Genomic DNA, 27979 nt, shown 5'->3' with positions numbered 1-27979 from the left:
GCGGCGGGCACCTGCTCCTCGGGGAAGCCCTCCGCGCCCCAGGACTAGGGCCGGGAGGAAACAGATTCACTCAGGCCACGGGAATACAACGCCGGCCGGCCAGGTAAGGCCAGCTTCACGGGCGGCAGGAAGCAGTTCTCCCGCGCACACGCGGCAGCTGCCCGGTCGCCTGCTTTGTCTGGCGCGGAGAACGTGGTTCTCTAAAAGCCCAGGCGGTCACAAATGCCGTTTCAAAGCGGGTCCGGGAGAACAAAATGCCGACTCCGGCCTGGAGAAGCTGGGTCGCTCCGATCCCGCGAGCGGCCCCGTTCCCACTGGGGCCGCGCGGAGCTAGCGCGCTCGCGGGGGCACCGCCGGCCAACGCCCAGGCCCCGGCTCGCCCCCGCCCTGGCTCGCGCGCAGGCCCTCAGGCCGCCCCCGGGGTCTCCAGGACCCGCCCGGCCGCCCCCGGCCCCCGGCGTTCAGATCCCACCGCCCCCTCCGCCCCCGGACCTCCGCCCGCCTTCCGGGCCCCCCTCGGCCCCCTGCCTCCCCCCCCCGCCCGTCCCGCGAGCCCCCGCCCTCCCGCCCTCCCCTCTCCCCAGCCGGGCCCGGGATTCCCCCTTTCGCCGAGCGCCGCCGCCGAGGACGCCGTTCGCCTCAGGACCTCGCGACCCGAGCTGCCCACGCTACTGCCTGACGGCGCCGCACCCAGGGGTGGTCGGTGCGGAGCCGGGATTTCACGCGGGGGCCGCGGCCTCGCTCCCTTGCCGGGCTACGGGGCGCGGCGGGCGAGCGCCCCGGCCGCCGCGTGCAGTCCCGGCTCCGCACCGACCACCCCTGGGTGCGGCGCCGTCAGGCAGTGGCGCGGGCAGCTCGGGTCGCGGGGTCCTGAGGCGGGCGGCCTCCTCGGCGGCGGCGGCGGCGACCGGGCGGCGGCGGCCGAGCGGCGGCGATGCTGTGGACGCGGCTGGCGGCGGCCGAGTGGGCGGCGCTGGTCTGGGAGCTGCTGGGGGCGTCCGTGCTGCTCATCGCGGTGCGCTGGCTGGTGCGGCGGCTGGATAAGCGGCCGCAGGGCCTGGGCCGGAGCGGGCCTCCAGCCCCGCCGCCCGGCGCGGCCGCGAACTCGGCCCTCGACCCAGGTGAGGCCTGGGCCTGAGCGCCACCCCCCCTCCCCCCTCCCCGCGCCCCGCTCGCTGGCCTGGGTCCCCTCCCCTCGCCCGGCCTGGGTCCCTTTCACTCCTCAGGCCTGTGTCCCCTCCCCTTGCCCGGCCTGTGTCCCCTCAGCTTGGTGGCCTGGGCCTCCTCCCCTCGCCCAGCCCGAGTCCCCTCAGCTTGGTGGCCTGTGTTCCCTCCCCTCGCCCGGCCTGGGTCCCCTCAGCTTGATGGCCTGTGTCCCCTCAGCTTGGTGGCCTGGGTCCCCTCAGCTTGGTGGCCTGGGTCCCCTTCTCTCGCCCGGCCTGGGTCTCTTTCACTCCTCAGGCCTGGGTCCCCTCTCTTCTCCCGACCCAGGTCCTCTCAGATTGGTGGTCTGTGTCCCCTCCCCTCGCCCGGCCTGGGTCCCCTCAGCTTGGTGGCCTGGGCCTCCTCCCCGCGCCCCGCTCGCTGGCCTGGGTCCCCTCCCCTCGCCCGGCCTGGGTCCCCTCAGCTTGGTGGCCTGGGCCTCCTCCCCGCGCCCCGCTCGCTGGCCTGGGTCCCCTCCCCTCGCCCGGCCTGGGTCCCTTTCACTCCTCAGGCCTGGGTCCCCCCCCCCCCCGGCCTGTGTCCCCTCAGCTTGGTGGCCTGGGTCCCCTCAGCTTGGTGGCCTGGGTCCCCTTTTCTCACCCGGCCTGGGTCCCTTTCACTCCTCAGGCCTGTGTCCCCCTCCCCCTCCCCCGGCCTGGGTCCCCTCAGCTTGATGGCCTGTGTCCCCTCAGCTTGGTGGCCTGGGTCCCCTTCTCTCGCCCGGCCTGGGTCCCTTTCACTCCTCAGGCCTGGGTCCCCCCCCCCCCCCCCCTGGCCTGGGTCCCCTCAGCTTGGTGGCCTGTGTCCCCTCCCCTTGCCCGGCTTGGGTCCCCTTCACTCCTCAGGCCTGGGTCCCCTCCTCTTGCCTGGCCTGGGTCCCTTTCATTCCCCAGGCCTGGGTCCCCTCTCTTCTCCCGACCCAGGTCCCCTCAGATTGGTGGTCTGTGTCCCCTCCCCTCGCCCGGCCTGGGTCCCCTCAGCTTGGTGGCCTGGGTGCCCTCAGCTTGGTGGCCCCTCGCCTGCCCTGTGTCCTCTTAGCTTGGTGGCCTTTGTCCCCTCCCCTTGTCAGGCTTGGGTCCCCTTCACTCCTCAGGCCTGGGTCCCCTCCCCTTGCCCGGCCCAGGTCCCCTCAGCTTGGTGGCCTGTGTTCCCTCGCCTGCCCTGTGTCCCCTTAGCTTGGTGGCGTGTGTCCCCTCCCCTTGCCCAGCTTGGGTCCCCTTTACTCCTCAGGCCTGGGTCCCCCCCCCTCCCCCGGCCCGGGTCCCCTCAGCTTGGTGGCCTGTGTCCCCTCCCCTCGCCCGGCCTGGGTCCCTTTCACTCTTCAGGCCTGTGTCCCCTCCTCTCGCCCAGCCTGAGTCCCCTTCTCTCTTCAGGCCTGGGTCCCCCCCCCCCCCCCCGGCCTGGGTCCCCCCCCCCCCCCCCGGCCTGGGTCCCCTCAGCTTGATGGCCTGTGTCCCCTCCCCTCGCCCGGCCTGGGTCCCCTCCACTCCCAGGCCTGGGTCCTCTCCCTCCGCCCGGCCCGGGTCCTTTTCATTCCCCAAGCCTGGGTCCCCACCCCTCCCAGGGCCTCAACTCTGTCCTGGGGCAGGGCTCTGCCCCCTCCCCTGGCGGGCCCGAGTGTGGTGTTTTGGGCGAAGGCCTGGAGTAAGTCCCGGAGGCTTCATGCGCACACGATAGGGAAGCGGGGAGCCGCGGGAGTGGCGCCCCTGTCTCCGGGCAGTCTTCATCCGCTTGGCTCCTTCGTTTGGCCGAGTTCTTCTCCAGGCCCTGCGGTCTGTGGTCCTCTCCCTCGCGGCCTCGCTCTGCCGTGCCACAGTGGTGGGCTTCCCAGACCGTGTGCGCCTGCAGGCGTTAGGGACCCTGCTTCTTCATACTGAGTTCACTCTCTCGCCAGAAAGTCGGCTTTCTTTTTGGAGAGTCAGCGGTCGTTCCTTAAGTACTCTGATAGGAGGATGGCGTTTAATTAGCAGAAAGTAAAGTTAATGACCGCGTCTCGGCATCTTGGGGCTAACCGTCAGGGTCCGTACGGATGGCTTCCTTCTGGTGTCCTGGCCCTGCAGCTGAGCACACAGGCCCCAGGAAGGGCCACCGGTGGTTGAGAGCACGCGGCTGGGAGGCTGGGGCCGGCTGGGACTGTAGGCCTGCTGACACCCGGTCCGCTTCCCCTCCGTCCTTGGGTTGCTTCCCTTTCTTCACCTCCTGGAGAGAGTTTTAGCCGGTATGTTGAGAAAATAGCACGCTGATTTGTCCGGTCACACCGCCAGCCCTCTGCCAAGTAGCCACACGACGCCGAGACTGCACACCGCCTGCATGCTGAAGCTAGATGATGTGTGGGGCCACGAGGTCAGGGTTGGGAGCGCCCCCCCCCCCTTTTTTTTTAAGATTATTTATTTGTTTTTGAGAGAGAGAGGTACTTGTATTCTCTCACGAGCAGGGGAAGGGCAGAGAGAGGGGGAGAGAGAATCCCAAGCAGGCTCCATACTGTCCATGCAGAGCCCGACACGGGGCTGGATCCCAGCAACCCGTTGGATCATGACCTGAGCCAAAATCAACAGTTGGACGCTCAACCGACTGAGCCACCCAGGTGTCACTGAAGTCATTTTTTAGACTTATAAAAAATTACAAAACTAGTATGAAGCAAATGTATGTGCGAAAAGGTGCTCAACGTCGCCAGCCAGTGGTGAAATACAGATTAAACCTCCAACGAGATACTGCACCTGTTAAAATGACTAAAATGAAAGGAGCCAGTACCGCAAGCTGCTGGTGGAAATGCTGAGAAACTGGGTCTCTCATTTACTGCTGGTGGAAATGTTACAGGGGCAGCCACTCTGAAATCAATTTGGCAGTTTCTCAAAAACGTAACTGTGCGCTGTATTTTTGGGCATTTATCCTAGAGACATGAAAACATTTTTACACAAAAACCCGTATGTGAATGCTTATAACTACTTGTAGTTTCCAAGACCTGGAAAAAGCCCAAATGTTTCTCGAGGGACAAAAGGGTAATAAGACTGGCTTGTTCACACCACGGAATGCTGCTCAGCAGTGAGAAGGAAGGAGGTGGTGGTGTGTCTCAGGAGTATTGTGCTAATTGAAAAAAGCCAAGGAGGTTTAGAGGGTGTGATTCCATTTATCAGAATGTTCTTGAAAGATTACGATGGAAGAGAACAAATTAGTGGTTGCCAGGGTCTGGGGACAGTGGAGGAGGTTGGGGGGGGGACAGTTCTGTGATCATGACTTTATCCACGTGATGGGTGGTGGTGGAAGCACGTACAAAGAAGAGCAGAGTCGTGCCGACGCTGGTGAGGCTTAGCCGGTGTCACTTCCCTGATTTGGGTGCGGCACTGTCACCAGCGATGGGTCCCCAGGAACTTCCCATACTATTGTTTGTGTTTATAGTTTTTTTCAAAATAAAAAGTTAAATCTATGCCATTCGTTTAGATTCCCTGATGTTAGTAGCTTACATAATCACTAGGAGTAGGACAGCCTGGGAGTGTTCATTCAGCTCGCAGACCTGACTGGGTTTCCTATACCGTCATCTTTGTCTGTCTGTCAGTCAGGGTTTGGCCGATACTTTGGATTCCAGCCCGAGGGTCGAGGGTCGGCAAACCGCATCTTGCCAGCCAAATCCAGCCCCCACCTGCTTTTTCAGTCTTGCTGGATCTGTAGCTGTTCTTGAGTGTTCGAGAGACCTTCTCGCTCACAAGTCTCACCCTTAGTCTGTGGCCCTTTATGGATGTTTGCTGACCCCATTTCTAGCCTCCTTGCTTGTAACTCCCTTCTGTCAGTGAGGAACTGGACTCTCCTTAGCCATGGTGTATCCAGGTGCTTGCCGACCCCTCAGGCTGGTGTAAAGTAGCTTCAGGATCGTGGACCTGTAGAATGTACAGTCACTGGGTTCGTTCACCACCACTCCTTGTACTTCTGTTGTCCACTTGGAAGGTCTTTCTCCATCTTTTTGTTTATTTACTTATTTTTTAGTATGTGACTCACAAATGTGTTTCTTTTATTCTTTTTCTTTTTCTTTTTTTTTTTTTTTTTAACATTTATTCATTTTTGAAAGACAGAGAGAGACAGAGCACAAGCAAGGGAGGGGCAGAGACAGAGGGAGACACAGAATCCAAAGCAGGCTCCAGGCTCTGAGCATCAGCACAGAGCCCGACACGGGGCTCAAACTCATGAACTGTGAGATCATGACCTGAGCCCAAGTCGTACACTCAACCTACTGAGCCTCCCCAGGCACCCCCCAAAAACGTGTTTCCAAAAGTCAGAACATAAGAGCGATGTTCAGAGATGTTTTTCTCCCCTGTGCTGGCCCTCTGTCCATTCTTCCTGTCCAGTTTCCATACTCCACTCCTACTGGGAGTTTCTGCTTTATTCTTTATTTGGTACAGGTGAGCAGGTATTCGTATACTGTATTACAGTGTGTATTAAACAGTGTATTAAAGCAGTGGTTTTTATTCAGATTGACTTTCTACCATATTACATGTGTTACAAAATAATAAGCCTGTGTAACCTAATAACTAAAACTGATAGTTGTGAGTAATTTGTCAGTGTCAAACCTAGCAGCACGGACTTTACATGTATTTTTCACCTCACTCTTACTGTAGCCTGAGGGGTAGAACTGTCATTATATCCATTTTATAGATGAGGAAACTGAGGCTTAGAGTTTACATAACTTGTCCAAGGTCACACAGTTAGTGCCGTGATGTGATGGAATTGCTCTGTTTAGGGCTTGCTTGGTTGCAAGGACAAACTAGCCCAGATCAGAAGGGTGGCTTTAGAGCAAAGACACAGGAATGGCATGAAGACTGGACTTTTCTAGGAATGGGTGTGGCCTCTCTGTTTATTTGGAGCGTCTGCCCCAGTTATCCCAACCCCTTGCATGTGACTTTGACCTACTTTGTGACGTTCACATCAGTTTCCCATCACTGAGCCACCTCTGTTGCTCTTATATCGAGGTTTGTAGGGAATCACCTGGGTACCCCCCCTAGGTGGAGTGGTCAGTAGGCCCTCCCCTTGAAGTTCTGTGGCAGATTTGGGGTCTGTGCGGTACACTCATTGTTTAAAAGGCCAGTATCCCCTTTGCCAATAAGTAATAGCCAGTTTTGAAATCTTGGAGTTGGGTGGGGAGAGATGGTATTAAAAGTTAAAAAAAACAAAACAAAACAATTTAATGTTTATTTATTTTTGAGAGAGAGAGCATCCAAAGCATGCTCCAAGCTGTCAGCACAGAGCCCGACACAGGGCTTGAACCCACGAGTTGTGAGGTCATGACCTGAGCTGAAGTCAGATGCTCAACCAGCTGAGCCACCCAGGTGCCCTGGCATTAAAAGTTTTTTAAAAAAGAAATTCACAGAAAAGATGGGGTAATATAAGAACTCTTTGCTCATAGCTATCATCCAGCTACAATGGGTATTAATATTTTGTGAATCTTTTTCTATCTCTCACTGCCTCCCTCCTTTGCTCTCCTGCTAGAATAATTTATTTTTTAATTTTTATGTATTTTTTATTGATTTATTCTGAGAGAGAGAGAGAGAGAGAGAGAGAGCAGGTGCACAAGCAGGGAAGGGGCAGAGAGAGGGTGAGACAGAACCCCAAGCAGGCTCCACACCATCAGAGCTTGATGCAGGGCCTGAACTTACAAACTGTGAGATCATGACCTGAGCCAAGGTCAAGATTGGATGCTTAGCCGACTGTGCCCCCCCACGGGTCCCCCTGCTAAAGTGTTTTCAAGTCAATCCTGGGTGTCCCATCACTTCATTTGTAAACACCTCCTAAAACCCTCTACTCCTTGGTTTCATTTTGTATCAGTGTGTGCATTTCTCTTCATCTCCTCTAGGGGTTTCTCTCTTTTTACTGTCAGGTTCCACTTTAGGCTCACTGTCTTTGTGTTTGTTCCTTGTTATTCCTGGTTTATTATTGGCATTAGAGCCAGCATGTATGTGCTTGTGACTCCCACAACCAATTTTTCCCACTCTGAACTTCTTCTAAATCGAAACACCTGATCGGTAGGCATTAAGATGTTTTTGATGCTCAGTGCGTAAGTCTCCACCTCTTCTAGTTCTAGTATTCTCTGCCTTGGGTCAGGTCACTCATCGGCACCTGGACCAGAAATCTGAGTGTCATCCTAGGCTGCCTGCAGGCCCACACACCCCTCCTCATGGCCTCTGATCCATCCGTCCTTCACACCTCCAGTTTTTCTCACCTAAGTGCTTGTTTCCAGCCCCATTACAATGCTAGTCTGTACCCCAATATTTCTTCCTTCTCCCCGATTCTTGCTGACCACACTTAAACCTGCGACCTGCTCTTTCTCTGAAGGTGTGGATTAGAGCTCCTGCTCCAATTCAGGTGCACTCGCTGAGTGGCTGTGTCACTCGAACAAGTGACTGAGTGTCTCTGTGATCCAGGTTCTTCATCTGTAAAGTGGGGTGAACAGTGGTGAGACCTGCCACACAGAGAAATCATGCTGGTTAAATACTTTGTGTAGTGCGCTTACACCGGAGCCAGGCACATGGAAAGCCCCCCACCCCCAAACCTCAAACATTAACTACTTAATATTAGCAAAGTGACTGCCAGAGCCATCTCTGAGGCTCCTCTGGTTAAATCTTTGTATAATTTCCTTTACTTATGGAATGAAGTGCACGTGTATCTATAGGATGCATCTCTAGAGTTGTATTTTTTTTTTTCCCAACGTTTTTTTATTTATTTTTGGGACAGAGAGAGACAGAGCATGAACGGGGGAGGGGCAGAGAGAGAGGGAGACACAGAATCGGAAACAGGCTCCAGGCTCCGAGCCATCAGCCCAGAGCCTGACGCGGGGCTCGAACTCACGGACCGCGAATTCGTGACCTGGCTGAAGTCGGATGCTTAACCGACTGCGCCACCCAGGCGCCCCTAGAGTTGTATTTTTGACGGATATTGTTCACATGCCCTCCTTGGGTTTGTTCTAGATTACACTCTAAGTAGCACCAAATGATGTGCCTGTTCCCCCAGTGTGAGTACCTACTTAGAAAGTTAGTGTGATTGTGTCACGTTATAGTATCAGGTTCTAAGATTCTTATCCAAATAAACCAGAAATTGCTTATCTAAATTTGGTTAGATTATGATCGATTGGGAAACAGTTTCAGAAAGCTCTCATAGGAGGCTCATAGACTACCAAAAATATGGACAAACACTGGCTTGAAATGAAACTGAAGCCAGCATTTTTGCCACTTGTGTTTTTTGTTTTGTTGCTCGTAAGAAAACAATGTACTTCTCACCATCAGATTAATTCTTGTCTTGGCCTAGGTGAGATGACAATGGACGCTATCTTGGCTCGATTGAAACTCCTGAATCCAGATGACCTTAGAGAAGAAATTGTGAAAGCTGGATTGAAATGTGGACCCATTACATCAACCACAAGGTTCATTTTTGAGAAAAAATTGGCTCAGGCTCTACTGGAGCATGGAAGAACACTGCCTTCACAGCCTCCTGGCCACGACATGTCAGGAGCCACAACCATAAGCCAGGACGCACAGAGAAATTGGAAGTCGGCTGTAGGGAGCCAACCTGAGCAGGTTGGCTTGTCTGAGGACAGAGATTTTGGTTACAGCGTGGGCCTGAATCCTCCAGAGGAAGATGTCGTGATGTCTAAGACCTGCTCTCTGTCCTTCGGTGCTGCCACTGGGGTCAACGGTCACAAAGCCATGGTGATGGCCTCTGCAGGGCCGCCTCTGTACTATGGGGTATGCCCGGCGTACGAGGACATCCCTGCAAGAAACGGTAATGTGACAGGCACCTGGTGTTTCTCACATGGGGTGGATGGACAGCAGGGGAAGGTGATTTTGAAAATCACAAACTACAGAGAAGAAGTAGGCCCCATAATTGCATTGCCCCAAATGAACCATCGTCAGCATTTTTATATAGAATTCTGCTGAATTATTTGTAAATCTACATGTGAATTTTTATAAAGAAAATTGGATTCTGTGAGACATGCTTCACTTGCAAGTAGTTTTTGGCTGGCTACCATTTCTTGATTAATCTTCTTCCTCCTTTTTTTTTATTCAATATAAGCTGAACCCCTTTTATGTTAATGTAAATGGCTAATGCAGCTATAAGTAATTTTCAACATCAAAGAATTGCAATTTTATTTTATTTTTTTTAATTTTTTTTTTTTTTAACGTTTATTTATTTTTGACAGAGACAGAGCATGAACAGGGGAGGGTCAGAGAGAGAGGGAGTCACAGAATCTGAAACAGGCTCCAGGCTCTGAGCTGTCAGCACAGAGCCTGACACGGGGCTCGAACTCACGGACCGCGAGATCATGACCTGAGCCGAAGTCGGACACTGAACCGACTGAGCCACCCAGGCGCCCAAGAATTGCAATTTTAAACAAGACTAGAGTAGGTAGCATTGGAAAGAATTAATGAAAGCCTGATATTGATTAGAATGTCAGAAATCCAGACTATCACTATTGTGATATCATTTGGGGTGGCACCCCAAAATAGGAGATTAGACACATTATGTACCATGAGTAGAACTGAATGTTTATTTTGAGAGAGTACGCGCGAGCAGGGGAGGGGCAGAGGGGGGGGGGGGGCAGAGGATCTGAAGTGGGCTCTGCTGACGGCCGACAGGCCACTGTGGGCCAACTCACGAACCTTGAGTTCATGACCTGAGCCAAAGTCAGACGCTTGACTGACTGAGCCACCTAGGAACCATGAGATCATGACCTGAGCCAGAGTCAAGAGTCGGATGCTCGACCAACTAACTGAGCCACCCAGACACCCCAAAAGGTGTGCATTTTCCTTTGAAAGCCACTGTCCTCCAGAAGCTGTTAGTACTCACTGTGTTTGAGAGAGTAACTTTCCCAGTCTGTCTACAGTATTGAACGCAAGGTTTTTATATCTGTAAAAAGGGAAGTCTTGTTTCCGTTCTGTCAGCCAAACTCCAGGTTATTGAACTTTCCTTTTTATGTTTTGAATAAGGGAAACTTCTGTCTTGTAGGTCAGTTACTTTTTATATGGTTTTAATTTATTATTAATTGTATGAATCTGTTGGTCATATCTACTGACCGTTTTTACTGGGCAATAGACATTACGATTCTTCTCTTATATTGGTTAAAATTTTTTTCTCCCCATTAAAAAAATTTTTTTTCTTCCCATTTGTATTTTATGTATTTTTGAGAGTTTCAAGCAAGCTTGATTGTGATAGTTCGCCTACAGAACTTTAATATTCTTATGTAATAGGAACTTTTCCTTTATGTATTCTGGGTTTCTTGGTACACTTAGAAAGGCATTCCCCACCCAAAATTATGTTTAAAATTCTCTTGCAATAGTCATAATTTTTAACTTGCTTTTTTTGTTATTTTTATTTATAACATTAATCCAGGAGTTTTATTTTTCAGTATGAAATCGTATCCTTAGATACAGTAAAGTTACACATGTGTATAGCATACACATTATTTACATTCACGTCCATGCATATGATCAGTCTTATTAACTGTGTTGTTTTGACTAGCTAAGGCCCTTTTTCTCAAGAATGACTTGGCTCAGGTCATGATTTCATGGTTTGTGAGCTCAAGCCCCACATCGGGCTCTGTGCTGACAGCTGTCAGCACAGGGGGCCCCCTTCAGATCCTCTGTCTCTCTCTCTGCCCCTCAGCTGTGCATGTATGCGTCTCTGTGTCTCTCAAAAAGAAGTCAACATTTTTTAAAAATGGCTTTAAGATTAAAAACCTGAAATACTGGGGCACCTGGCTGGCTCAGTTGGAGGAGCGTGCGACTCTTGATCTTGGGGTCGTGAGTTCAGGCCCCACATTCGGTGTAGAGATTACTTAAAAATAAAACCTTTAAGAAACAAATCTGAAATACTAATGTGAAAGAAATCAGACAGCTGGTAATGGTTATTATGAAACTCGGGGGGCACCTGGGTGGCGCAGTCGGTTAAGCGTCCGACTTCAGCCAGGTCACGATCTCGCGGTCCGTGAGTTCGAGCCCCGCGTCGGGCTCTGGGCTGATGGCTCGGAGCCTGGAGCCTGCTTCCGATTCTGTGTCTCCCTCTCTCTCTGCCCCTCCCCCGTTCATGCTCTGTCTCTCTCTGTCCCAAAAATAAACGTTGGAAAAAAAAAAAAAATTAAAAAAAAAAAAAAAAAAAAAAAACTCGGGGCCTTCGGGTGTGAGCCAGTTACTTCTCTGTGATTTTCCTGTTACTTTTCCTACACAGAAAGGATTCATGTTTATGAAGATAAAAAGGAAGCACTGCAAGCTGTCAGAATGATCAAAGGATCTCGATTTAAAGCTTTTTCAAGTAGAGAAGATGCTGAGAAATTTGCTAGAGGACTTTGTGATTATTTCCCTTCTCCCAGCAAAGCCTCTTCAGCACTTTCTCCTGTGAAAACAGCACCACTCATGAGCATTGGTGGGCTGAAAGGTGAGTTATATAGCAGTCCGCTTCTGGTACTGCTGTCAGGGTTACCCCTGGTGGTTTCTGGGCCCTCTTTCCTGATGTGTTGTGACTGGTTTTCTCCTCCTTTGAGAGAAGTCCAGTTTGCCAGGAAGTAGAGAGCTGAGGCCTAGGCCACGGAGTAGCCGAAGGAGAGTGGGTCGGTCACCTGGTCTGGGAAGGACTAGGGACCTTGAGGGTAGAGGCAGCGGGGCACTGAGGGGGCCCTGAACCTGACAAGGCCACTGTTGGCCCTTCCCTTCTGCTGCCTCTGTCTCCCTCTCTGCCTGCTGCCATGGGATCCTGGGGCTTTTTTAGATGCTGAGACCTGTCTCCTTCCCGCCTGCAGCCACACCTACTTCTAGGACGGTGGTGCCTGCTTTGGCACACATAGTCCTGCGGAAGGAGCTGGCCTGCGGGGGGAGCCCTGCAGCCCGGAATCCCACCACACCTGCTCCAGCTCTGAACAGGGGTCTCGTGAGAGGCCTTTTCGATAGGCCTTGTGCAGAACCCCAGCAGCCTCTGACCGTGGCCCACGCTCCGCCTTGCCCCCTCCTGGAGCCCGCAGCTGTCCTGCTTCCTAGGCTGGCTGGGGCTCCTGGGGAAGGCACCCTCTCCTTATGGACATACAGCCTTCAGTCGAAAGCTCCGCCAGCCTGTTTTCCTCTGCTTCCTTCCTCTGCTCACACAGGTGCTTCGTAGACGAAGCCACAGTGATTTCTAATACTTAGAGGTTTCCCTCTTTGCAGTCGGTAAAAATACTCAGATTGTTTTCAGACATTCTCGGGTGTTGTAATTAAAACGACAAATAGTCTTGGCTCACTCTGCCTTCGTGGGCGTGCTCCATGCACGTGGAGGTTCCTGTGTGCGTGCGGTGGTGTGCCCTCACCCTCCTCGCCGCCTTTTCTAGCTGCAGGCCACTCAGGCCCTTTTGCACTTGGACTCCTGCTGTGGTGGCACGTTTGTGCCCCGCTGTTGGCTAGCGCACTCCCAACTAGGTGGTGATGAGCTTGTGTGGGGGCGATTTCTGCGGCCTCAGCGTAGCACACAGTGGGTGATGAGAAAATGTTGGTGAAGTTAAACATTCTTAAATCCTTTCTCTTGATGACAGATGGTTTGTACCCACCTGAGTCTGAAACTGTAAACAAAGAGCGAGCCAACAGTTACAAAACCCCCCGTACTCAAGATCTCACTGCCAAACTTCGAAAGGCTGTGGAAAAGGGAGAAGACGACACCTTTTCCGATCTCACCTGGAGTAACCCCCGGTATCTGATTGGTTCGGGGGACAATCCCACCATTGTGCAGGTAAGCCTGCTTCTGGCACCGTTAGCCTCGGAAGACTGTGCTTGGCAGAAATGAAGCTCACATCTACAGTCTTCTTTCAGGAAGGATGTCGGTACAATGTTATGCATGTTGCTGCCAAAGAGAATCAGGCTTCTATCTGCCAGCTGACCCTAGAGACTCTGGAAAACCCCGAGTTTATGCGACTCATGTACCCGGATGATGACCAGAACATGCTGCAGCAGCGCATCTATTACATCGTCGACCTGTACCTAAACACGCCTGACAAAGTGGTGAGTGCTCCTAGGAGAGGTCATGTCAGCCTGGCAGCAAGCTTGGTGTCCCCGTGTGCATTTCCCCACATCGCCATGCACGTGGAGGGTGGGACAGGAGACGCGCGTTCATCATGCTCAGCTGCCTTCAAATTAGGGGTGGGGACGGGATCTGTTCACACATAGGAGATCTGCCGTCCCAGGCGGGGTGTACGTGGGTCTCACCTGTGGCCAGAGTTGCTGCAGGAACACGTCCCTCCTGGCCTTTGTCCGGGGAGACCTGAGCTGGGCTTTGATGAGAGGCTGAGCCAACGCCAAAACCTAGAGAGAAAAGAAAGTAAGAGGTTGTGGTGCCTTTTATTCGAGGGTTCTGTGTGGTTTTTTTTTTTTTCCCCCACTTAATATGAGGAATCTTTCCTGTGGAGGTAAAAATCTCAAAGGTTTGGTTTTTAATGGTGCATAAGGCTTATGTAAGAATTGTTAAAACAGAAGAATTTTACATAGTTTTGTAAGGCAGAACCCAGTGATAGCTTAGAGCCAAGACTTGTGAGCCCTGAGCAAGCCCGGGAGTTGGGAAAGTTGTGGTTGGAAGGAGAGGGAATGACAGAAGCGTGCTGAAGGTGTCATGACTCACTGTTTCATGACACATACTGAATGGGACACATCAAACTCCACGGTCGCAGAGCAAGGGTAACCTTTAAATTAACAAGAGAGAAAAGAGGGAGTGAAGACACATTTGGCCAATCTGGCACAATTCTAGAAGGAGGTATGGGAGAAAGCGATGATTATACATATGGAAGCATTACTAATTGTAAAAGAAGACAGAAGGAGCACAGAGTTCTGTGCTTTAGACTCAGTAAGGAAGGATTCCTGACTTGGTTATTACAATCAGGAAGTGTGACTTGAAAGGTAAAACAGAGAAGCGTGTGCCCTACAGAAAATACAGTATTTACAGAAAATATGCATATGTACATCCACAAGGAACGCTTAATAAATTCTTGAAATTAGATGTTATAGGCTATCTTTGAGCAGAACTCACTAAGAGTAGGAATCAAAGTATTAGACACAAGTACCTGGCTTGGCAGAGCCCAGTGTCGGTGAGAAACACCCAGAGCCTGCTGTCTGGGCAGGAGAAGCGGTTCCTGGCAGGAATGCGGGCAGAGGCAGGAGTCACATTTGCAGAGCTCGGAACAGGTTAGAGACGGATGTTCTGTGGTGCCAGGGAGAGGGGTGGCCAGAAGGATGTGGGCTGTTAGGTGCTGAGTGGAAACACTCACCCCTGCTGTGCCGCGATCGGTGTCCCCCCGCCTCTGTAGGCCTGGCACAGGAGGTCAGGCTATGAATGGATCTCGGGCCCAGAGCAGGAGTGTCCCCAGGACAGCATGAATTGAGAAAGTGCTAATGCAGAGAATGCACTAGAGCAGATCTAGGAAAGGCCGGCCTGTTTTGATAAATGAAGCTATACTGGAACACGAGTCTGCTCGTTCTTTCTGTGTCATCGTGGCCTCAGACACGCATAGAGCAGGGTGGCTGCCCTTGGCTGAGGCAGCTTGCCAACCTGGACGAGCGGGCAGGGTGCGGTCAGCACTGCTACGGGCAGACACCCAGACCTCTCCGGGTTCGTGTGGGCAGTCGTGTGGGATGGTGAGGTGGTCCTGGAGGGTGTGGAACAGGGAGTGGGTGCCTCCTGGAGGATATTTGTTCCCACGGGATCACTTGGATCACCTCTGGGGGATGCACAAGGTGGCGGTGTGAGTGTGAGTGCAAGTGGCAAGGCCCACGAGGAGTCTCGGAAGCCCGTGCAAGAGGCTAAGGGGAGGCCGGCACGTGGGGGACTTGCGAGCTGGGACATGCCGTCCTTGGTAGTCACAGGTGGACCGTGGCATTGAGTTCCTGGCCCTGGTCGATGGGAGTGGGTTCTGTTTCGGATGTGCTGCATTTGAGCCTGTGGCCGTTGCAAGTGAGGGTGCCCGGTTGAGGCGGGCTCCACAGCTCTTGGGCTCAGGGACGCTGTTAGTCGAAGGCCCGCTGATCTGTAGGCCTCAGTGGAAAGTATCCGGGGAGCGTTGGGAAGCGTCCTGAGGTCAGGAGCAGAGAGTCTCATTTACTGTGGTGTTGGCCGCGAGAGAGGGTTGAGGGCAGACCAGGTTCACAGACTTTGTTTTTTATTCTGGGTATTGCATCCATCTGTGTACCTCACCTTTTGAGCATTGATCATAGGACTTTGTACTGGGCCCTGAATTGTTAAAGATGCAGTTTACTGAGCGGTAGTTATGCCCCAGCTCACTTGTCAGCTCCGTCTGGGCCTGGGCACCTGTTAAGTGGGGTGCTGGGCTAGCCTCAAGCTCTGGCTTCAAGTGAGGGTAAGTGCTAACACGCCAATTATTTCTCAGTTATAAAAACAATGCCTTTCTATGGTCTTTTGTTTTTGAGCATTTTTTGTTCTGCTAAATACCTATTTTTATCTTAAAGCAACTTTATGAGACAAACATAAATAAATATTCTTCCTCTGCACCTCTCACAGGGCTATGACACACCATTGCATTTTGCTTGTAAGTTTGGGAATGCAGACGTGGTCAATGTGCTTTCTTCACACCCTTTGATTGTAAAAAACCCAAGGAATAAATATGATAAAACTCCTGAAGATGTAAGTATTTATTTTTGGTTTTAAGTTTATTTATTTACGTTTTTGAGAGAGCATCTGCATGTGTGTGCACATGCACATGAGTGGGGGAGGGTCAGAGAGTGAGGGAATCCCAAGCAGGTTCCTCACTGTCTGCCCAGAGCCCGATGTGGGGTTCCATCTCACAAACCGTGAGATCATGATCTGAGCCAAAACCAAGAGTTGGACACTTAACCATCCAGATGCGTCTGTAAGTATCTACTAAATTGCTGTTACTATATAGTACTAGATATGAAAATACACAAAGTTAGAGTCACTGTGAAGTCACAGTAACTGTTTGAACATGTTTGCGTCACAGGCACATCTTAGAACCATGATTACTGAGTAACGGGCATAGCTCCTGGCTTTCATCAAGTTTCCTCTGTGCGTACCTCAGTTGACCAGGGAACTGGAGAACAGAGGAGGTGATGGTGTTGGTCGTTTGGGTGATGATGATGTTGCTGATGGTAATGAGAAGGTGGTGAGGATGACAGAGGAGAGGTGGTGATAACGAGGGAAATGGTGGTGATGGTGGGGATGATGGTGATGTTGGTGCTGGTGGTGATGGTGATAATGGAGATGAGGATGACAGTGATGATGATGATGGTGGTGATGGTGGCGGTGATGATGATAAGGCCGGGGATGATGGTGCTAGTGGTGCTGGTAATGGTGATGACAGTGATGATGGTGGTGAGGTTGGTGATGGCAGTGATGAGGATGATGGTACTGAAAGCTGACGTGTTTAGCTCATGATGTACCAGCCGCCGTCCTAAGCCCCTTCCAGATATTCTCACCTGACCTATACAAGCCTTGTTAGGATTGATATTGGCCGTTGAGCAAAATGTGCCTTAGAGAGGGCAGAAGTGAGGTGGGGAGGGAGGTGGACCTGACGGAAACTGAAAGAAGCGTGATTTGTACTGTGCATCGGAGCTGTTGGCAAGCTGACCTGGGTCAGCCAGCCCTTGAGATGGAATCTGTAAGGCTCTTCATCTGGTAGCAAATGCCACCTGTGTAGTTGCTATGGTTATGAAGATAGTGCCCATTTTCTATAGAAACTAGAATACATGTAAACAGAAAATTTTTCATTCTATAACTCAGAAAATTACTATTGTTTTTCACATGTATGACTCAACTGTTTGTGTGCATAGGTATGTATATTTATTCAATATAAGATGGTCTTTGGTAACTGCTATTCTTTTTAAATTAAAAAAAAATTTCTTGATGCTTGTTTATTTTTGAGAAAGAGAGAGACAGAGGCAGAACATGAGTGTGGGAGGGGCAGAGAGAGAGGGAGACACAGAATATCAAGCAGGCTCCAGGCTCTGAGCTGTCAGCACAGAGCCCGACACGGGACTTGAACCCACGAACCGTGAGATCGTGACCTGACCCGAAGTTGGACACTTCATGGACTGAGCCACCCAGGCGCCCCAGTAACTGGTATTCTTTAAAGCATTTGCCTTTCGGGGCGCCTGGGTGGCTCAGTTGGTTGAGCATCCGACCTCGGCTCAGGTCATGATCTCACAGTTCATGGGTTCGAGTCCCGCGTCGGGCTCTGTGCTGACAGCTCGGAGCCTGGAGCCTGCTTTGGATTCTGTGTCTCCCTCTCTCTCTGCCCCTCCCCTGTTCATGCTCTGTCTCAAGAATAAAAAATAAACAGTAAAAAAAAAAAAAAAAAAGGCATTTGCCTTTCCTCACAATCAGTTACACATTTTAAATTTTTTTTTTTTTCAACGTTTATTTATTTTTGGGACAGAGAGAGACAGAGCATGAACGGGGGAGGGGCAGAGAGAGAGGGAGACACAGAATCGGAAACAGGCTCCAGGCTCTGAGCCATCAGCCCAGAGCCCGACGCGGGGCTCGAACTCACGGACCGCGAGATCGTGACCTGGCTGAAGTCGGACGCTTAACCGACTGCGCCACCCAGGCGCCCCTCAGTTACACATTTTAAAAAATAGTTGCACTACTTACAGAGTAGAGTTTAGTTTGTTTTTTTCACAGGCTGGCAGGAGATGTTAATTTTGTAGTTCCTTCCTTATTTTAAGGTTATTGTGGTTTTTTATTATTTCTAGTAAGAATGTTCTTGGAACATCCTGCAATTCTTTAAGGAAGAAAGTTGATTCCTAGAATAGCAAGAATAAAACACCGTATTCTCGTTAAATAGGAACTGTTTTAACCCATCCAAACAAGAGCAACAAACAGGCCCCCAGGCATTGGAGCTCATAGAACTAAAAATTACAAGTGTCTCTGCCTGTGTTTACCTAACTGAACATGCCTTTCCTTGAGGAAAACTAGAAAGTGTAGGGTAACACGAAGAAAGAAAATCCGTTCACTCCCAGGGTTTGTTTTTCTTGTCCTGATCCCTTTAGCTTTTATAGAACGTTTTGGGAGAAAATTGTACTGTTCAACATGGGTTTTTTGGTTGTGAGTTTGATGAAATATTTACCATTAGGACACTATCCTTTTTTTGTTAACCTTAAAACTTGCTTTTATAAAATTATTTTAATGATAAAATGTGACAAATTAAGATTTAAAGTGTTCACATACTGTGTCTTTTTAAAATAGGTCATTTGTGAAAGAAGCAAAAATAAGTCTGTGGAGCTGAAGGAGCGGATCAGAGAGTACTTAAAGGGTAAGGGGGACCCTGGCCTGGCGTCGTGGGGAGTGGATCCTCTCTCAGGGTGACAGCCTGAGGGTCGTCTTCTGCTTCCTGAACCCCCAGCTCAATGCCATCTTGTTGTCCTGTCATCCCTCCTTTGAAGCCTGAGCTTTTCCGAGAGACGCGGGTTGTCTGTCCTTTGACTATTGCTCGTGGCTTCACCCCGTCATCCCTGCCCGTGTCTCGTGCAGCAGGACCCTCTCTGGTCCCTGCTACCTGGGCACGGCCTGCAAGTTGGCAGAGCAGAGAGTGGGAGGGGCCCTTCCTGGAGCACTTGGGTCTGGGGTGTCAGTGGCTCCCCATCAGCCCTTTCCTGTGCCGCCTGCTGCACCCGGCCCTGCCGCTCCTGTAGCTACAGCTAGGACTGTCCTCACCTTGCTCCCAGAGGCAGCCCCGCTCCCGCCCTGGCCCAGCCCTCGGCGTTCTAGGCTGATGCTTGAATTTGCGTGAGCCATGGGGGCAGCCCTTCCTGATCAGGGCTGTGGGGGCTCTTCCCCGCCTTCTGGGCCTGCCTTTGATGGTGAAGAGCTTTAGAAGCGTGAAGATGGCCGGTTTCAGAAAGGGGTTGTTGCCGGTGGCTTCCTCTGGGCTGTTTCCAGTGTGTTCTGAAGGTGGAGGCACAGGTGCCTTTCCTTTCGTTTTCAGCTGGAAGTCTGGTGGCCCCATTTCCTGTCTTTCCTTCTCTCTTAGTTTCTGTTAGATCCGTTTAAAGCAAAGGTCAGCAGATGCCTGCCTGGCCTGCCACCTCCTTTGCAGATAAAGCTTTATTGGCACACCACAGCCACAGCTATCCTTCTGTACGTGGCGTCTGGACCCCTTCCTGCTACACCGTCCCAGGTGACATCATCACAGTCCACCATCGTTCTTTCCGCATTTCACGAGAGTGTCGCATGATGCCGGGTCTGTTCGGAGTTGTGTGTTCGATGATAGAAGATTGTATCGTAGGGGCGCCTGGGTGGCTAGTCAGTTGAGTGTTCAGCTTCAGCTCAGGTCATGATCTTGTGGTTCGTGGGTTCGAGCCCCGCATGGGACTCTGTGCTGACAGCTCAGAGCCTGGAGCCTGCTTCGGATTCTGTGTTTTCTCTCTCTCTCTGCCCCTCCCCCACTTGCATGTTTCTCTCTCAAAAATAAATAAACTTAAAAAAAATTTATTAAAAAAGAGAGTTAAAATCGAACTTTCTCTTTTTAACAATTCTCAGACTCCCATTATACTAATGTTGTTCACACAGGCCCAGTCCTTTTAGTACCTGGGGGTGAGGAAGTCTGCTGCTGCCCTTCCTTCCTTCCCCTTATTTTCCTGGCAGAGGAACAATGTGTGGCTGAGTGAGTCTGGCAAAAACTGGCCGCTTCCCCAGGTCTTTTGGCTCCAGAGCTTTTGTACCTTTTAGAGCTTTTGCAGCCTTTTTATCACTGAACAGCTTGCAAAACCCTGGTGTTTCTCAGACTGCCTGACACGGCATTGAGGTGAGGACCTGCCCAAGCAGATGCCTTTAGCCGGTGTCTCCTCCTCCCAGGCCACTACTACGTGCCACTCCTGAGAGCTGAGGACACGTCGTCTCCGGTGATCGGGGAGTTGTGGTCTTCAGACCAGATGACCGAGACCTCTCATGTCAGCCATGGTGGAGGCGGCCCCAGAGATCCTGTTCTGACCCTGCGAGCCTTTGCAGGGCCCCTCAGCCCATCCAAGGTGAGCTGCTGTGGAAGCTTCTGGAACCAGCTCCTGGCCATCCCCACCAGAAGTGCCGGGTGTTCCAGCTCTTGCTTTGTGTTTGGTGTTGAGACCAAGACTTATGGAATCGTAGTCAGTTGGTGACAAGGCTTGAGAACATCTGCTGGAGAAACCAGAACGTGTCTTAACCCTGTTCCTCACTCGCTAGCCAGAGCGGATGCGGTGGTGAGCCCATACGTGAGAGAAGTGAAGTTTACTTGGGCTGACCCTCCATGCTGTCGTCACCTGGTGCTCCGGTCCGTGTCAGTGGCCCTTCTCACAGTACATGCTGGTCTAGCCTGGCTGTCTATTCCCATATTCCTGGATTTGTATTGTCACTAGGAAACTTGCATTTGCAAACTGTGCAGTTCACCTTCTGGGCGGAGGTATTTCATACACTGTGTGTCATTTTCCTCTCGTTAAAAATAATTTTAAAGGGGTGCCTGGCTGGCTTGGTCGGTTAAACGTCCACCTCTTCTTGATCTCAGCTTAGGTCTTGATCTCAGGGTTGTGAATTCAAGCCCCACATTGGGCTCCTTGCCGACAGTGCAGAGCCTGCTTGGGATTCTGTCTCTCTTCCTCTCTCTCTGTTCCTCCCTTGCTTGTTCTCTCTCAAAATAAATAAATAAACTTAATTTTTTTTTTTTTTTTTTAATAAAGGGGCACCTGGCTGGCTTGATGGGTGGAGCGTGAGACTCTTGATCTCAGGGTTATGAGTTCAAGCCCAACATTGGCAACGTTGAGTGTGGAGATTACTTAAAAATAAAATCTTTTTTTTTTTTTTAATGTTTATTTTTGAGAGAGAGGGGGACACAGAATCCGAAGCAGGCTCCAGACTCTAAGCTGTCAGCACAAAGCTCAGTGCAGGGCTTGAACCCATGAAATGCGAGATTGTGACCCGAGCTGAAGTCGGGTTAACAGACTGAACCATCCACATGCCCCTACTTAAAAATCAAATCTGAAAAAAAAAACAAAAATCGCTTGACATGAGACCTACCATCTTAACGAAATGTAAAGATAAATCATTTCATTTATTTTTTAAAGTCTGTTTCTTTTGAGGGAGAAAGTGCACGTGAGCAGGGGAGGAATAGAGAGAGAGGGAGAGACAATCCCAAGCAGGCTCCACACTGTCAGTGCAGAGCCCGACATGGGGCTCAAACCCAGGAGCCATGAGATCATGAGCTGAGCCAAAACCAAGAGTTGGATGCTTAACTGAGAGCCACCCAGGCGCTCCAAAAATAATAATAATTTTAAATAGTTATGTGCGGTTACAGAAGTGTCTCCAAAAACAGGTGTTATTAGTTAAGATTAGATTCATTTGTGTAAAAGAAGACTCTAGTTAAGAGTGACCTGAAAACATAAACATGCATTTACTCTTATGTGATGGGAAAGTGGCTTGAGGGTGGCAGCTCTCCAGTGTTGGCCTCGGGGTCCCCGCGGGAAGCTCCGACCCTCCCAGCCCAGCCTGGGCCCCTGGAAGGGAGCAGGACCACGCCCCCTCGGAGCCTTGCCTCTGTGTGAGCGCCGCCCTGAGGCCATCAGGCTGCCAGACCAGAGGGGGAGGGAGGAGGGGCGCTGGGAGGTGCTCGCTGGTTCTGTTCGTTCACCTGTGACTTGGGTGAGCACCGCGCCATCCGGTTTCTCCTCAGGCAGAAGACTTCCGCAGGCTCTGGAAGACCCCACCTCGAGAGAAAGCGGGCTTCTTTCACAGTGTCAGGAAGACGGATCCAGAAAGAGGCGTAGAGAGAGTGGGAAGGTACTTGCCAGCGCAGTATGAAGCGACACGGAGCTGAGTAGCAGTGTCCTTTCATCCGCTGCGTGTGTCTGTGTTGAAACCAGTTAACAGCCTTCAAAATGTCATTCCTGGGAAGCGTTCACTGGGGGGACATAAAGCCTCTTTACTGAGGTGTGATCCCGCTGTGGCGGCCACTCTCCCGGCAAGATTGATGGGTAGCGTGCCTGGGTTCACGGTGTTTTGTGTGACGTGTCATACAGAGGGTGCCCTCTTGGCAGTAAAGGAGGAAATAAAACACAAGAAGAAGGTGTGGCTTGAAACTACTAGTAAAAAGTCCCAGAAAAGCATTTTTCCCACCATCAGGATGCTGAATACAGCGTCATCAAATAAGGCTACACTGAGTTGTTTCAGAGCCTTTTCTCAAAATATGTGCCCCCCCCGCCTCCCTATGTATATGTATGTATATGTGTGTCTGTGTGTGTATGTCCACACACATATATAACGTGCCTAGTTTCAGGTTGACAACTTGAACCTCAAAAGAACTTCCAAACGTTTATTTACGTGCTCAGCCAAAACCAGAGTCGTTTGTGGTGCGAGTGGGGTGGTCAAGGCCTCCTTGCCGTGACTTTAATACATTCAGTGTAACAGTTCACGAGTGAAACCGCTCTCAGTCCTGGCCTGCTTTAGAAAATAAAAACTGCTATCTTAGCCCCAAATTTAGGATAAAGTAAAAATCATAACCAGAAGTACAGGCATTACTTGGGCACTTTAGCACAAAGTGGCTCTTTTCTGTATAGTTGGTTCTGTGAGCGTTTTTTCCGACTGGTTTTCTAACTGATGGATGGTATCTCTTCCTGCAGGGAGCTGGCTCATGAGCTGGGGTATCCCTGGGTCGAGTACTGGGACTTTCTGGGCTGCTTTGTTGACTTGTCTTCCCAGGAGGGTCTGCAAAAACTAGAAGAATATCTCGCTCCCCAGGAAGTGCGCAACGATGCCCAAGAGTCGGGAGAAAACGAAGCCAGCCATCAGGACGCCTCTGTCTCTGGTAAGGACGCGCAGGCACATGTAGGTTCTCAGGACGCGGACCCTGTCCAGTGGCCGCGGACCAGGAAGCATGTCCACGTGAACGAGCAGATGCCTGCTGCTCCGCCTGCCCCTTATGTCCTGGCGAGTCATGACCGCATGTGCCTGCCCTTGACTTCCTTCTCCCTTTCCTGCTTTTGAGGGCAGGGTGCTGGGCCTGGAGGCTGTGCTTTCTGTTTGGCTTTTCCCAGGGAGCTCACCTCTGTCAGGGGCTGAGGAGGCGGCCTCGGCAAGAGGCTGGTTTCTGGCTGGTCCCGGGGATTTGCAGCCGTGCTGCCTGACGTGTCGCAGACTGCGTCGCCCGCGCCTCTGCATAACTGCTCCTCTCCCTTGCAGGCCGTCGGAAGTGCAGCAATTCCATCTCCGTGAGGGCTTTTCTGGACGAAGATGACGAATTGAGCTTGGAGGAGGTTAAAAATCGGCAGAACACAGCTCGGAACAACACCCGGCCCACACTTGGCACTTTTGGGGACTCGGAGTGTGACATCCTTCCCTTGGAGCAGGAGACCGAACTCATAGAAGCCTCCACCCTGACCAGTGCCCACAGAAGCAAGAATGGATTTTGTAGCCCCCTAAGCGGAGGCCAGACTCTGGGGAGGAGGCGGCCAGAAGCCCCGCGTGGGGAGGAAGCCCTTCTCTCACCGGTACCGGGCCTGACTGTTGAGTTTGATAAACTAAATTTGCAAGATCTAGGAAGTAACTTTTCTAAGACCCCGAATAAAAATATGAAAACTGCAGACAGACGGAGCCCGACATCAAGAACGGATGCGGTGGAGAGGGACTTGTTAGAGCCGTCTGCTGCTGATGCTCTTACAAATGAGCAAATGAGGACAGAAAATGAAATGTCAGCCAGAATTGCTAAGATACGCCTGGGTCTTGACGCTCCTGGGCACGAGGCACAGCAGAGCTACAGTTCCCCATCCCCAGAGCCCTCAGGGGTCCCAGCTAGGAAGGAACCCATCCAGAGGCTCTTCCTTTTTGGGTATGAGTGGGTTGTGTGCGTGTGGGAGGCTGTGGGAGTAGACATGGGAACGGAACATGGCAGGAGGCCATGGGGGTAGACGTGGGAGCACATGGGAGGTCATGGGGGTGGGGGTGGATGTGGGAACATGGCGGGAGGCGGTGAGGGTAGACGTGGGAGCATGTGGGAGGCTGCGGGGGTGGACATGGGAGCACATGGGGGTAGGGGTGGACCTGGGAGCATGTGGCAAGTCATGGGTGTGGGGGTGGACATGGGAGGCTGTGGGAGTAGACATGGGAACATGGCAGGAGGCCGTGGGGGTAGACGTGGGAGGCTGTGGGGTGGATGTGGGAACGTGGTGGGAGGCCGTGACGGTAGACGTGGGAGCACGTGGGAAGCTGCAGGGGTGGACGTGGGAGCATGTGGGAGGTCATGGGGGTGGGGGTGGACGTGGGAGACCATGGGGTGGACGTGGGAACATGGTGGGAGGCCATGAGGGGTAGACGTGGGAACATGTGGGAGGCTGCGGGGGTGGACGTGGGAGCACGTGGGAGCACGTGGGGGTAGGGGTGGACGTGGGAGCACGTGGGAGGTCGTGGGGGTGGGGGTGGACGTGGGAGGCTGTGGGGTGGATGTGGGAGCACGTGGCGCCATCCTAATTCTCCTGAAGCTTTTTTCTGCCCGCAACCTGGTTGGACGTGCACTCCTGGCTCCTATGTCTTTGATGAGTTTGTAGCTCTTGGTGCTTTTTGTGACCCTCCAAGTTGGCGGGAGACGCGTTTTCCTTTCCAGCTCAGCCTCCCGTCCTGCTGTACTTCTGGGGAAGCTGCGCTGAGAGCTCGGTGCGTTTTGGGAAGAACATCCCGGGGAGTCTCAGCCTTCTGGTTGGTGACCTTCGGAGGTGGCAATGCTCAGAATTGCATTTTCAGTGGGATGGTGTGTCCTCTCTGCCACTGTGGCTTTTGTCCTCCACAGCCCTCACCGCAGCTCTGACAGCCAAGCCCTGCAGTGGCAGCAACGGACCAGCTGCCCGTGCTTCCGTCCTGCTGCTCTGTTCCTGTGCCCAGCCCTCGAGTTCAGAACATCATGGTGTTGGAAGTCTGTGTTTCTAACTATGGGTATTTTTGTTTTTTCTTTCCTTTTTTTCTGCCTGGCAGAGAGGAGCCGTCCAAACTGGATCGGGACGTGTTGGCCGCTCTGGAGGGTACAGATGTGGACCCGCAGCGGTACCCGGCTGTCCACAGGTGGAAGAGCGCCGTCCTATGCTTCTCCCCCTCAGACAGACAGAGGTCAGTGGGCCTGCAGGGTCACCGGTCTCTTATATGGGGGCTGTTGGTGGCCGCCTTCCAGAACGGTCTGGTTCTGAGTCGGTGTGTGCACGCAGTGGCTTATCTGGGACACTGGCAGATGGGTCGGCCACGCTGACATGTGGCTGCCTGCACAGACAAGGGGTCTGCAGTTAGGGAGAAAGGGGACCGGGTGCTGCCAACAAGGTTGGGGCAGAGGATGGAAGCAGCCGGGGGTCTTGTTCAGGGCCACACGGGACTCGTGTGGAAGAGCTTGTGTGCTGTGAATCCACAGGCCTCGCAGGGCTGGGGCGCGGGGCCCACGTCACCATCCATGCTGACAGACCTTTCTTGGTTTCCTCAGTTGGCCGAGCCCCGCGCTGAAAGGGAGGCTGGAGTGTCGGCAGCCGGATCTTGGTGGCCCCCACAGCTGCAGCCCAGGGAGAAGCCCCGGGAAGCCCGGCCCCACACCCCACTCCCCAGGCCTGGGCAGCCCTGGGCGCTATAGCCCCGCAGGCGGGGGCCGCCTCCGCAGGATGGCGCGCCTGGCCCAGCTCACGGCCTTGTAGGGCTGGTGCCAGCTGCTGGGCGTCTTTTATTCTGTGTTTGTAAAGAAAGAAGGGTAACGTGTTTATTGCTAAAATTCTACCAAAAAGAATATATTCTGATTAATTTATTCTCATTTTGAGAGTTAAAAGAATTTTAGAAAATGCACATTTTTTTTGTATAAAATTTCGTTCTCTGGTGTTTTGGGAGAACTTGATGAAAGCAAACTCGGATACAGATTTTCTGAGAATTGTCACTTGTACCGACGCAGACTCAAGCTCACCGTCCCAGGCGGACGGCAGGTTGTGGGTGCCAGAGTTGGGGCGGCCAGATCGGCGGTGGCGCCCCTCGAATAGCTTCATTCACTTCAGTTCCGTTCTTAGAACAGATGAATTTTGTGTCGTCTTCCTTTTCTGGGAAGGAGTCTTGGACTTTCTAGTTCATGATAGAAAAATCTTTGTTTTGCCAGTGGATCCCAGTGGATTAGGCCAGTTGATAAAGGTGGCTGTCCGGCAGTAAACGAACCTTAAATAGGTCTTAGACTTGCAGCAATGTTTCTATTTTGGGTCATTACAAACATTGAACTAGGTTTTCTCTGGGAATAAATCCTCTAGTCTGTAGGAGTCCTAGGAACCGTCCGTAGCACTGGACAGGCCAGCAGCAGACCTAAGAAACCTGCACTTGCAGTTACTTTGTTTAGTTGCCAGAGTGATACCAATAAAATGATCTTTAAGTTGTTCTCTGGTTTTCAAATGTATTGCATATTTTCGAATTCATTTCCTTCCGATTTCCTGTGTAAAAGTGTTGTGTTTTAGTACAGAAACTAGAGGTTTATCTCTGAGTCCTGGTCAGTTACCGTAGTGCATTTATTTCAGCTTCCCCTTGGCCGTGACCTCTTGGGGGGTCTGCCTGGAGCGTGGGGGCCACCTTAGAACCACTGCCATGACTGACACCCAACCCACGGCCCCACGTTGAGGGCCGACCTTTCTCGGGTGTACGTGACCGCTCACACGCTGCTGGTGCTCTGTGAGCATGTCCAGTGTTATCCAAAATGCAAAGCTCTACCAATTTTTGCTAAATTCAGTGCCTTTTGTAAATTATTTTTTATTTTCCTGAAACTTGCTTTTTTGAGAATATACAGAGATACTAAGTAGGCATGAGGTTTTTTGTTTTTTTTTTTTTTTTCCTATGAAAACTCTGATTGGGAACTTGTGTTTAAAAAAAGTTTATTTCTTTCATGTGTTAATAAGAGACAGGTCAGGAATATTGGAATCTAGATTTAGATTTAAAAATTTTAAAGGTTGTTACATAGAGTGTGTAACACTGATGTGACAATCTAGATAAAACACAGAAAAATACATTCTATTCTAAAAGCCAATGGCGTTTATAAAAGGCATCTTTGTCCTCAAAAGAAATTAGAATACAGATAGCATATTCACAGTGGCAATCTGTTTTCTATAAAACCTTACCGTACTGTCCTGTATGTTGTTGTAAATATCCAGATGGAAATTAAAAGTGTTTCTGTCCTAATTTTGCAGACTGTGGTTCTTGTTTTCTGAGGTTTTAGGTCGTCTTTGACTATTTCCTCATTTGTTTATAGAAGGTGGCCCTGGCCTCAATGAATGCATTATCGTGTGTCTTAAGGTGATTTTGCATTGTTTTTTAAGCTACTTAATGAAATTATTATTAAAACCATGTGGTAATAATTCTAAGCTTTCAGAAAGACTGCTCTCACTGGTGTCTGGACAAGTACCGTTTTTAGTAGAATCTTAAGCAGTGTTGTGATGAAACAGTACATTAATCTGATGGTGGTGAATTTGCTGTTTTTTGGCCCTTTTTGTTCCTAACATGGTTGTGAAAAACTTTGAGTTAAGCTAGCACAGATTTCATAATCGCCCTTGGAAATGAAACCGGTCTCGTCATGTTAACAAATGGAGTGTAAGTTTTTCAGAAGAGGTGTTGGGGACCACTCAGTGGTGCTGTGGCACCGGCTGACACACGAGGGACACAGGAAAGCCCCCGCCATCGTCGCCTGGGGGAAAACCAGAGCCAGGCTCTTCTAGAATGAGTGCCCGCCACACGTGGCAGGTGTTGGTTTGCAACCCTCTTGGGAGTTTCCGGGAGAAATGTGTAACTGGTCCCCATACGGGGGCAGAGAGAAACC

At 51.4% G+C, this 27979-nt stretch overlaps 1 protein-coding gene across 2 annotated transcripts; it reads left to right on the top strand.

Annotated features, from left to right (window-relative positions):
* ANKLE2 (ankyrin repeat and LEM domain containing 2) lies at positions 1-27345 on the top strand. Of its 2 annotated transcripts, none has more exons than XM_030335952.1 (13): positions 1-103; positions 8491-8964; positions 11407-11613; positions 12737-12930; positions 13011-13199; positions 15703-15825; positions 18403-18469; positions 20011-20183; positions 21854-21960; positions 22800-22984; positions 23359-24004; positions 25141-25272; positions 25634-27345. In XM_030335952.1, the coding sequence occupies exons 2-13, from the start codon at positions 8496-8498 to the stop codon at positions 25836-25838; spliced, it is 2697 nt and encodes an 898-aa protein (XP_030191812.1). In that variant the 5' UTR covers positions 1-103; positions 8491-8495; the 3' UTR covers positions 25839-27345. The 2 variants fall into 2 exon arrangements, with proteins under 2 accessions (XP_030191812.1, XP_030191811.1); XM_030335951.1 differs by lacking the exon at positions 1-103 and adding an exon at positions 908-1121.
* Positions 27346-27979: the final 634 nt, after the last annotated feature.

This window comes from Lynx canadensis, chromosome D3 (assembly GCF_007474595.2).
Source record: "Lynx canadensis isolate LIC74 chromosome D3, mLynCan4.pri.v2, whole genome shotgun sequence".
Classification (NCBI taxonomy): Eukaryota; Metazoa; Chordata; class Mammalia; order Carnivora; family Felidae; genus Lynx; species Lynx canadensis.
The sequence above is the reverse complement of the archived record's forward strand: the minus strand, read 5'-3'. Positions and strand labels throughout refer to the sequence as shown.